The 12245-nt window shown below is 43.5% G+C and overlaps 1 protein-coding gene across 1 annotated transcript in view; it reads left to right on the forward strand.

The window, feature by feature from the left end:
• Positions 1 to 11873, forward strand: part of MCU (mitochondrial calcium uniporter) — a 21590-nt gene extending 9717 nt beyond the window's left edge. The window contains exons 4-8 of the mRNA XM_006032408.3: positions 2113 to 2217; positions 6602 to 6762; positions 7457 to 7660; positions 8354 to 8470; positions 9926 to 11873. Of these exons, the coding sequence (XP_006032470.1) occupies positions 2113 to 2217; positions 6602 to 6762; positions 7457 to 7660; positions 8354 to 8470; positions 9926 to 10021 (683 nt within the window). The 3' untranslated portion in view covers positions 10022 to 11873. The remainder of the gene's footprint in view (positions 1 to 2112; positions 2218 to 6601; positions 6763 to 7456; positions 7661 to 8353; positions 8471 to 9925) is intronic.
• The last annotated feature ends 372 nt before the right edge of the window (positions 11874 to 12245 follow it).

Genomic DNA, 12245 nt, shown 5'->3' on the forward strand with positions numbered 1-12245 from the left:
GCCCTCCCCTCGCTCCCACTTGCTCCCTTCTGCCCAGAGCGAGCACCTGCATCATGCCCTCCCCTACATGCCAGTTGGGCAAGCGGCAGCAGGGCATAGCCCCCTTGGCTCCCCCCGCCAGGGCAGAGGCAGGCATAGCCAGAGGAGCCATGGAAGAAGCCCCCATGGCTGCCCAACTGGCCCCATCGCCCAACTGGCCCAGCCTCCAGCGCTTACTTTAAAAAAAAAAAAAAGCCCCATACTCACCAGCTCTGGCAGCGGGGATCAGGGCCTCTGAGGGCTTGTGGCAGAGCACCCACCCCCCGCCCCCACACGCACAACACAGGGCAGTGGGGATCGCCCCCCTGCCTGACACACACACAGCAGCTGCCCCATGGCATGGGTGCAGTGTGACTTGGCAGGGCACCATGCCCTGTCTGGGAGGTGGGGCGGCTCCAGCAGTCAGCCAGAGCCTGGCTCCACTGAGCCCCAGCGGCCCCAGCTCTCAGAGCGTGCAGCACCCTGTTGAGCCGCACTGCACCTGTGCGATGCGACAGCTGCTGTGCGGATGCCAGGCGGAGGGGAGGGACAATCCCTGCTGCCCCACCGCTCCCACAAGTGCTCAGAGGCCCCAATCGCCGCTGCTGCAGCTGGTGAATGCAGAGCTTAAAATTAAAAAAAAAAGGGAAGCCCCAGACTCACCAGCTGCAGGAGCAGTGATTGGGGCCTCTGGGTGCTCATGGCAGAGCCCCCCTGCGCAGTGTGGGGCACTGAGGATTGCCCCCCGCACCACTTGGCACCTGCATGGCAGCTGCCCCATGGCGTGGGTGCAGCATGGCTCGGCAGGGCACCACGCGCTGTGTGGGAGTTGAGGCGGCTTCACGTGTCAGCCAGAGCCCAGCAGCTCTCAGCCCCAGCTCTCAGACAGCGTATGGCATCCTGCTGAGCTGCGCTGCACCTGCGCCATGGGGCAGCTGCCGCACGGGTGCCAAGGTGGGGGGTGGCAATCCCCACTGCCCTGCACTGCACAGGGGTGCTCTGCCATGAGCGCCCAGAGTTCCCAATTGCTGCTCCTGCAGCCGGTGAATGTGGGACTTTTTTTTTTTTCAGTGCCAGACAGGGGATGGGACCAGGCAGGGCAACCATGGGGACTTCTCCCGCGGCTCCCCCGCCTGGGGAGAGGCAGGCACAACCACCCAGCTGTGCCTACCTCTTCCTGACCAATCCGAATTGGCGCCGAATCTTCCAAAGCCAATTCGACTGAATCGATTCAGGACAGTGATGCAAATCGAATCACTGTCCTCCAAACTGGCCGAATCCGAATGTAATACTTCCCTATTCACACAGGCCTAGTGCCTAGCATTGGCTTTTTTCAGCACACCACACTGCTGTGGGCATGCACGTAGCACTTTGGACTGATTGGCACTAGTAACAGTGCAGTGCATGGACACATCTATGCTATGTCCAGTTGAAGGCAACCCTTGCAGAACAGGGTAACAGGTTTGGGGGCACTACTGCTAGGCCCAGTGTGCTTACTGGGTTAGACCTGGCCATTTTCTTCCTTGCTCTAGTCTTGTATCTTCCCCAGCAGAGAAGATAATCTACCACTAAAGTGTTCTTTAGACACAATATAAACGCTGTCAAACTGAATTGTATTGTGTCAGTCCTTCACCAGGAAATGGTTTGAGTTTTTAGAAATGCTCCTTCATAAACTTGGATGAGCAATCTGTGCTTTTTCTCCAGTCAGAGTGGTATTCATTTCCCCTAATTTGGGTTCTCAATTTAAAGCCAATGTAGGTCCTCCCTTGTCCTTACCCTATTGTAGCCTGAAGGTATGAGAGGAATAACACAACTGAGTGGCCTTCAGTTGATATGGATGTGGGAGGTAGAATTACCCCAAGAAAAAAAATGGAGTAAAACTACATGTTTTAAGCATCTTTTGCCTGTCCCCTGTTGTCTCAAAGTAGTGCTTGTCCTAGGCAAGCAAGCTATTTCCTTGTAGTGAGGTTCTGCAATAACATTAAATTGAGAGCAGACATCCAGAAATAGGATAAGAAATGGTGTCAGCTGGTGAACAGTAGCCTGATAGGTGAGTTTTGTTCCCTAATGAATCCAACACTGATTTCTTCACAGATGGCACACGAGTAGCTTCCTCAACAGGCATAGATCTTCTCCTCTTGGATGACTTCAAACTGGTCATTAATGACAACACATACCACGTTCAACCACCAAAGAGAGGTAAAACTGATTTGTGTGTGATAAATTTTTGAAAACAGTAGTAAATCTTGTCGTTACGAGCTTGAAGAAGCTGATACAACCTTTTATGTGTATTACAAAAGACGCTGTGAAAACAGATAGTTTAAAAAATGAATCTTGGTGTTTCCTAATCCACTTGCATTCTTTAATTCAGTCTGTGGATGCATTCAGAAAACATTTACTGTTTATAAACAAATAACTATCCTATTTTCACGAAAATATCTGGTGATAAAAAAAAATGAAGAAAAAATGAAACTTTAAGTTAAATTCCTTGTAAGAAGCTAAGCTTTTTATTGTAAATGCAAAAGGAGACCCATGTTAAAAACAAATACCATCTGCATTGCAAAAGTGCTCCATTGTGAGAGAGATGATTTTTTTTTTAAATATAGTATCTCTAAAGTTTGAATAAAACTGTAAGTGTAACCAGCTAATTCACAAACATTGAGTTGAACCAAGCAGAGCTTCTATGGGGTTTCATGCTGTAAACACCAAGTGGAGAGAGAAGGGGAATTGCTACTATTGGTCTCATTTTAAAATAGTAACATATTTGATGAGCAGTGTTGGAATTGGCATTAACTACATCTGCCATTTAGGAGCATAATCTGAGGATTAGCACACTGATTTTTTTGGGACACCTGCAAAATCGACTGATTTTTTTTTTTGTAGGTGGGAGAGGTGGAAACATTAGCATATCATCTCCTTTTTTTTCCCCCACAGCAAGCTGCTACAGGTTAAGTGGAGCGCTCCCTCCCTGGTTTTTATAAGTGTCTGTGCTAAACCATCAAGACTTTTTTTTTTTGGTAGAGATTGCCAGAATGACAACCAGTGGAGGATTTTGGCTATGTTTTGTTCAGCTGTATCATTTGTTACATGCATTAATTAACCCCAGCATTTGTGGCAATCCAGGAAAAAAAACTTTCATCTGCCGTTGTCTCTTGTTAAACATCTATATTGATTTAGGGCAGTGATTCTCAACCAGGGTGCTGTAAGAACCTTTGAGGGTATACTGCAGCACCTGGCCTCTGTGAAAGGAAGCAAATGCTCATTTCTGAACATGCCAGGCACTCTGTGCCCACCCCAGCATCTTGGCAAAATTCCTCATTGCCCCTCCCACCAGCTCTGGGAACATGGAAAGAGCAGGGGAAAGAGCTTTGCTGGAAAGTATAGCCCCTCTGCTCTAAGTAGTGAGCTCTGCCATGGGGGACACATGCAGGGTTGTGCTTTTTCAACTTGGCTTCTTCTTCTGCTCTTCCCATGCTCCCAGACCTGGTGGGAGGCACCTCAGTTCTCAAGTCCGCAGAGGAGCAGCCACGGTAGCAGGGGCCACAATCGCCCTTCAGGTACAGGCTGGGGACAGACCATGGAAGGAGCCAGGCATGGAGGATCCTGACCCTGCCACCCTCACTAGGCACCAGCCTTACCTCCTGCAGGGAGCACTACCTCCTTCAGGGGTCTAATGAAATCATTAGAGCCCATCAGCTCCCCAGTCTGCCCTGCCAAGTAGCCCCTGCCACTCTGAGGACTCTGCACCCCTCCCTGCCATGCTTTTAGAAGTACCCTGCCACCCGTGAGATCTTTTTTAAGGGTGCTGTGGGTTGCGAGCAGGTAAACACTGTAAGAAATAAATTAGTCTTTGAATGGAGTGTGGCTGAATTCTGCAAAGCTGTTGAGGGGCTCTTTGAATCTTCAAAGGTTGAGAACCATCAGCTTCGGGTATGGCCAAATGAGTAGATTCATGGGAATTTTCTGCGTGTCAGCTGCCCTGCCATGACTGCCTGTGTGCAGCAGTTGGTCGGCCCCAGTCACCCCTTGGTTAATGAAAGCTGAAGAGTGGCATCTTAGCCTTTAATAAAACAGAACCTGGACACTTGTGCTGGAATTCTGAATAGACAGGTGCATCTGCCCTCAATAGGCTTTATTATAGACCTCACCACTAGTTGGTGGGAGAACAGGTAACAGCCTGCTTGTGTCTAGCAGGGCTGTCCAACTTCTGGGCACCTGGAGACCACATGCTGCATGAGTTGCAGACCTGGGGTCCAAAGCTTCCCCACCTTTCCTCTGTCACCATATGGGCAGCCACCCTCTTCCAGCCCCACATGCCATGTAGGCAGCCCAGCTTCCTTCTGCTATGTGCACAGCACCCATACCCTGCTCCTGACTGTATGCATTACACGAGCAGCCCAGCTGCAGCACGCTACATGGCCAGCACGGCCTCTCTCTGCTGCACTGCCCTGCCCCAAGAGTGGGGCAGGAACCAAAAAGAGGGGGAGCCTGGCCACCATGAGCACAAGAGTAGTGGGCAGAGTGGCAGCCCTGGCCTATAGCAGATGTTACTCCAAAAGAGCCGCAAACATGAGACACATGCAGCAATGCAGTTTTGTCTCTTTCATTTCCTCTCCTGGGGTAATTCCACATCAGAGTCATGTAAATGATGCTGGTATAAGATTATACTGCATCTTAGCTTTCGGCAGCAGGCAGGTAAGAGCAAGCACACAAACCAGTTACCAGAGAACAGTGGAGGTGTGGTAAATTCCTTCCCCCATCTAATTCCTTGTTTGCGTGTCCATACTCTGCCAAAGACAAAGATATCAAAGCTGGTAGTACATTTCCAAAGGCCCTTGCTCTCAGTACTTGTCTGGTTAGTTAAGCCTTCCAACCTCTTATGTCTGGGTTTGTCTTCCTGTGTCCAGGACTTGGCCAAGCAGCCAAATCATCTGTAGAGAGCTGGCTGGAAAGCAAATTGTAGTGGCTCTGCTGCTATTTATAGAAATACTGCCCATTAGAGCTGCAGCCTGACCCGGGACTCTGCCAAGAATCAGGAGACCTCAAATTGTACTTTTGGGGTTGCAAAGGCCAGCTTTAGGTGGCTGCAGAGTCAAGCTTCAGAGAATTTCAGTGACAGGCTTCCAGTTCCGCAGATCAAGCATACATTGACTTCTTTTAGGGATATTTTTGCATTATAACTTTATTATAATGAAAAATTGGATTATCCTGAATACTTCCAGATTCCAAAACATGGTGGATTTTGTGGCCAGCATCTTTTGCATGCAGTGGACTTTTAAGTTCATGAGAATAGACCATTTGTCTGTGTCTGCATGTGCACTCAGTGTGCTCTATCATGATACTGAAAATAAGGCAGTGAAACAATGGAGGTGTTAATAAGTGGCAATAAACTCATAACATCACTAGGCTAATAACCTGAAAGTATAAGAATCTTTCTGTAGTATGGGTTTATGCTGTAAGAAGTTCTGGAATAATTCAAGCTTAAACCTTTAACAGATGAAAGTTAATGGAAAATTCCCCTGCTTGCATCTTCTTATACCCCCATCTCAGTTCTTAAGAAGATGTCTCCCCATTGTCTTAAGGAAAAGTTATTGTCCTATTGCAGGAGAGTTTGTTTTGCTTTGACAAGAGATAACTAGAGCTAACACTTGACAGAACAAAGTCAGTATCCCTGTGTTGCTACATTTTAAGGTAGCTCAGTTCTTTTTTTCTTTTTGCAGGTCTCCTTGAGCCTTTTTGGACAGGGCAAAATATAAATAGAATGAATGAATGAATAGTATAGTAGCACAAACAACAGTAGTGCTAGTCCAGGTAGGGTCTAGGTTCAGTTGTAAGACTTGAATGATTTAATGCAGGAATGTCAGCTGAGAGACTTACCTCAGAAGCCTGTTTTCATCTTTTCAGCTGAACTTTTTATTTCACAAAATAATCTTCCTGTATATGTTAGACAATAAATGACTATCCTAACCTTATGTTAGGCTACTTAATCTCATATGAAAAACTGATTTATTCTTTCCTGTGAAGAAAACGTTGTTCATTTTTTGATGTGAGAAAATGATGAAAAGTTTTAAAAACTTGCTGACTCTAGTTTGGCTCTTGAATATTGGATGATCTCCTTCACTGAGGCAGCTGCTGTTGTTAATACCCTAGTTATCCATACTATTTATTGAAAAGATCTTTTTTTTCAAATTTGGCTTTTTTACTTTTTACAAAATGTTTGTTGTGTAGAATTCATTGACAACTCCAAATTTTAAGTTAAGCTTAAAGACTGTGTACACCAATTTACTTTGTACAAAGTTCTAAGAATTCTAACTCATTGATAAATTTAATATTTGACAGAGAATATCTTAAGGCATAAACACAAGGTTGGAAAAATAAAATTAAGTTTTAGTATTGCTTTTCACTTTTGGTCATTCCAATTTTTTTCTTAAGTTTTAAATGAGTGCAATACATTTTGTTCCATATATTTCTGTGCAAATAGCTTAGATGCTGTGAATTCTGTCCATCCAATAGCTGTTTTGAAAAATAAAAACAAATAACAAATATGGATAAAGGCACATAAAGCAGTTTCCTTTTTCTGTAGAACTCTTAAGCCATGAAGATGCAACCACGCTAAATGATGTGAAGACATTGGTTCAGCAGCTATATACCACCCTGTGCATTGAGGAACACCAACTGAACAAAGAGAAGGAGCTGATTGGGCGGCTAGAGGAACTCAAGGAGCAGCTAGCACCTCTGGAAAAGGTGGGAAGTGAAATTTGCTTTGATAATTGCCAGTTTTTGATTCATAGAGCCTTTAACTTTTTTTGGTTTTAATTGAAGGAAATCTATTTTAGATGGTAAAGTTAATTGTACTGAAAGCTCTTGGTAAAGACTACTAAAACAATGGACTGATATTTTTTACTCGGTGGATTCAGGCCTCCTTTTTGTCTTTTCTTTATTTTTTGGCTTGGTTTTCTTATAGAAATTAGACTTCCTTTTATCTGCATAGACTTGGAATTGAATTTACTTTTTTATTAGGTACTTGCTGACCCCCGTTTTAAAAGGATGCTAGTTGTCCAGCTGGCCTCAGACACCCAGGCTAATACCACATATTCTTGAAAAAAGGCGCTCTCAATTTTACAGCCATTTTATTTGGGTTGATATGAGAGGGAAAAGCACAAATACAGCAAGCAGAAAACAAGCAAAAATTATTTTTATGCATATCTATTATTGCATCAAAATACTGCTTTAAGCAAGATATGATGGTTGGAGCAAACTCTGGTGGTGGCCATTAGAATAAACCAAAGAACAAAACATGAAGGGGAGAAGGGGAAAGATTGAACATAGTGTATAAAATTCCACACACCAAGACTAAATGAAAAGTAAAATACAACTGCATATGTATTGACACAATATGGTTCTGAGGATATAAGACACAGCCCATCTTTGTCTGCAGGTCAGGATGGAAATCAGCAGGAGAGCAGAGAAGAGAACCACCTGGGTGCTCTGGGGTGGGCTGGCTTACATGGCTACTCAGTTTGGGATTCTGGCCCGGCTCACCTGGTGGGAATATTCTTGGGACATTATGGAGCCAGTCACCTACTTTATCACCTACGGTAGCGCTATGGCAGTGTACGCTTACTTTGTAATGACACGTCAGGTAAGATTGCATTTTTTGCTGTTGATTTTTTGTTAAGGCGTATTGTCCTAAAATTTTAAAAAGCATGTCCTTCAGACCCCACCCTGCCCATTTTCACACTTTATTTTTCACTCTCCACTGCTACGAACTTCCTTGATTCATTGCCATCTGCAGTAAAGATTGTTTAAATGATTGAGGAACATTTGAGAAACTTATCTCAGGTTTTTCTGCATCTGCACCAGATGCTAAGAACTGAGATGGTTGTTGGTCTACTTTGACAAAATGAAGAAGTGACCTTTGGTGCTTTCTCTGCATGGAGCTAGACTCCACTCAAGATCAAAGTAGGTTCCAAGTCCTCAGACAAAGAGGAGTATTGTCTTCTGTGAGAAGCAAAGGCAGATCAGCAACAGGAATTTTCTAGTCAGAAGAGAGTTGTTACCTCATTTTACTTCTCCTGTTCAGAATCCTAACTGTGCCATCCTCTGAGGTACCATGGCATCATTACTGGCACAAACCAAACCAGCTGTCTCTCATGAAGAGACCTTAGTATGGCATCAGGTGCTTAGCACCAGTCATTACAGTATCAGCTTCATTGGTGCTGCTCTTCAACACATTTCCACATTAAATTCATTAGGCATCCCAAAATCCACATAATATCTTCTGACGTAGTGGCTGCCTTTGTTTGAACATTTTATCCCCATCCTGTCTTTTTAGGAGTATGTCTATCCAGATGCCAGAGACAGACAGTACTTATTATTTTTCCATAAAGGAGCCAAAAAGACTCGTTTTGACCTAGAGAAATATAATCAACTCAAGGATGCAATTGCTCAGGTAAGGAGAAGTTTTGTGGGAGTAAAACCCAGTGAACTCACCCCTTACTTATGCTGTTTGACCACTTTTGGTGGATGCACTTTAACCAGAAGGATGCTAGCCTCTCTCTCGTAAGAAAGTATGCTTGAAACCTCAATTATCACAGCCCTGAAGAAATAATTGGTTGGATTTAGTGCTCTTATTAGAGATTGCACCTTGGTGAAGGATGGAACTGTGGTTTAAAAATATACCCTGAAAAACAAGCCATGTGTCTGACAAACCGTTGATAAACCTGTATCTCTTTTTTTAAGTGCATGAAGCAATTCATGTGTAAGATGATATAATTCAAGATTTTCTTCTCTCTATGCTTCTACCCACCTACACAGCAGATGGATCAGAATGAGGGATGAAGATTTTTTCATCCCTCAATTCGTGTCTGCCTGTGGCAATTAACATGCACTGGATTGCAGATTGGGGTGGGGGTGAGAATCAAAAAAAAAGAAAAAAAGAAAAGAGCTCCGTTGATGGCACGCAGGGCAGGCGCATGTTCTCCCCTGATGGTGGTGAAGCACCTTCTGGTTGTTTCTCCTACCTGTCCACCTTCTGGGGAAAAAGCAGCTGCTACAGAGCTTTTTTCTCTTCCCACAGGAGTCTATTTTCACAGGAGGAGGAGGGATCGACAGGAGGCCTGCTGCTCAGTGAAATTCTGCTCCCTACTCTCCTCTCTGCATCCCTTTTAGCAGTAGTTAGCATGGGACAGGAGAAAAGGGATCCTGCTGGAGAATTCCAGGCCTTAGAGAGGAGGGGTAGCAGACATTAGGAGCTGCATAAGGAAGAGGGGTAGACACATCTGAGGCAGTAAACTTCCTGTTTTTCTCCCTGTGGTCTGTGTCATCTTCATTAGGAGCTCCCTGGAACAGGGATCAGTATGTGTTTTGCATCTAGAAGAAGAAAGATAAACTGTTTTTTAGTAAGTGGAATGATGGAAAGACTTTTTCCTACAGTTTTCATGTAAACCTCCTGATTGCTAACATTCAAATGACTGTACTAGGTGAACCAGCATTTGTGTATAGTTTGCCCTCTGAAACAAAAACAGGATATAGTATGTGTCCATATGACATCTCCTTGGGATATACATGATCAGGAATTATGACTAAGTGTGCTTTTGAGAAGACTATGGATGAATGGTGGGGGTGGTACTATTGTTATTATTGGACACTAGTTTGCTGAGTGGATGCTGTCTTCTGTTTTACTCTATTGCTGTATTTTAATGATTGAACAGCTGAGTAGAACATTAGGTGCATAGTTCCTTCAGTGGGTGTCTGGAATACGTTTCACTTACTCTTGGACCGTGATAGACCTTTTGGATATTTACAGGGGACATGGAGGAGAAGAAAATAAGTCAGCATCATGGGAAGATTGTTGGTCTGGTAGAAGTATTTAGGAGGCTTTTTTATAATTTATCTTTACTTTTAGGCAGAATTGGATCTTAAGAGGCTTCGAGACCCACTGCAAGTTCACCTGCCTATCCAGCAAATTGATGATAAAGACTTATCAGCAAAGAAGCTCTGAACCCCGGCAGAAAAAACCTGTTCATAGCTCTTGCCTTTTTAATTAAAGCATTGCAGGTGGAAGCTGGGCGGTGGTGCAAGGGTGGAGGGTTTTTACTGTTAATTAAAAAATAAAAAGGACCATGGGAAAAAATATTTTAAATCCGAAGATTGGGCATTGTGGAATGCTGGTTTCGAAAAGGGCTTGGCAAATTCACCGTCACATTCAAATGTTTGTGTGTGGATGAAAATTATATACAAATACAACATTGGGGGTTTTCATAAACAATGTAATGCTGGGGAGTTCTTCCAGTTTTGCAGGGTCTGCCTTTTGATAATGCACCAGCAGCCTGCTCAGCTTTATTTTTAATTTCCCTTTTCCTGATTTTGAGATGTACCAATAACAGATCACTCCAAAAGATAACAAAATAGAAAAAAAATCCCACCAAGCCACCTGGAGCTATGACTGGTGATCAGAACTTGTGCTCTACACCATTAATACATGCACTTCTGATTGGACTTAGTCTTTTATAAAGTTACTGTAAGACTGCTTTCTACTGGAAAACCATGAGCATCCCATCCTCTGCCAGCCCCCACACACTCCACTGACTTCTTCCAGTACTGGTTTGTAAGTGATCGGCTTTAACCAATGACAAATGAAACAAATGAACATTTGATGATTGACACTTTGGATTATTCCTTAACTTCTTAAACCTTGACATGTCCCAATGCCCTGGATCTACTTCTAAAAAATCAATGGCAACATTGCATGAAAGGTTTTTTTTGTATTCAGTCTTGAGGGCAAGGGGTCCCTCTCCTCCCGCCCCAAATCTGGTAGCCACCTGGACTATGAAATCATGAAGGTTTGAAGGATTAGGCAGTTTGCTTCAAATTCTGACTTTTACTTAACTAAGATGTCTCGAACATTTATAATTGACCTGAATATTTGACTGCTTCTATAAGAGGATAAATGGTCTCCTTTGTGGTCAGAGCGTCTTACCTGGAGGCTTAGCTGAAGGCCAGAGCTTCTGTTACTGAAGACGCACCATTTCACCTCATTTTACTAGCCCTCCCTTAATTAAGGTAGCTTTAAATGAACACTCCAGTACCCAAGGGTCAGATATTCTTAAGGGTGGCTAATTGCATATGTCCTTAAATAAAAGAAATTGAAGAAGGGAAATCAGTTTATTGTCCTCCACCTCATCCAGAACCAGATGATTTCCAAGCAGATTCAATATATCTGTTCAAAATGGATCGGTCTCTCTAGCTTCCTGTTAATAAATACCGTGGAGGCAAGATGGAGGTAGGAGAAAAGCGCTAAGCTTAATACTCTAAAATGCTGGCTGTTTTCTATCGACAGTTCACTACTACTTTTCACTGTGTTGTGGCAAGAAGCTCCCATTTTTCTTGGAGAACAGTGTTTGAAAAAAAGAAAAAACAAAAAAAACAAGCAACCAATATTAACCATACGCCAGGTGCCTTGCAGATGTGGAAACACAGACGGGATTGTTGCTGCCTCTCCTCACTCGATGGCATGTTGGACTGAATGGATGCATGTTTCTAGTTTTTTTCTCTTCACCTTTTCCCCTCTGTCTTTGAGATTTAATTATGTTGTGTGAATTATTTTTAATCTGTTTTATCCTGATTCTGTGCTGAGTTTTAAAGGGAAACAAATGAACACAGACCTGTAGCTGAATCCTTGGTGTGTGTTTTAAGGTGAGGGAGGGGGCATGGAGAAAAGTCCTTAATTAAAATAAATTTAAAAAAAAAGCAAAATACTGAACATGTGTAAAATCCTGTATCATTTATGAAATATGTATAAAAGAGCAATGTACTTCTGGAACAATAAATAACTATTCAATTTTTAAATTCAAGTGTTCTTGAAAAACTTCATTTTCCTCAATTGAGGATAGGACATCCCTTGTGCTGCAGCTGAACTCCCAAGTTTCTCTCGTTTCTTTGTTTCATCAAATTGCATTTCTCTGACCTTACCTTGTTGAGATGAGGCACTTGTCTTCCTGCTGAAGCTCAGTTGAAGTTTTCCTTGCCTTATGTCACTTGTGAGAGCCATCAATCATGCAACTATAAAGGTGATGCTAATGATTCTGTCTTTATTGTGGCAGTATAAAAGCTTATTGTGAAGGCTGAGAAAATCTGGAGATATCTCGCAGACTTCAAGGTCAGAATGGGTGCCTATACACATGCTCCCAGGGTGGGGGTAGAGGGTTAGGGTTGTGGGGGTATTT

Source organism: Alligator sinensis, unplaced genomic scaffold (genome assembly GCF_000455745.1).
Source record: "Alligator sinensis unplaced genomic scaffold, ASM45574v1 scaffold1274_1, whole genome shotgun sequence".
Taxonomy (NCBI): Eukaryota; Metazoa; Chordata; order Crocodylia; family Alligatoridae; genus Alligator; species Alligator sinensis.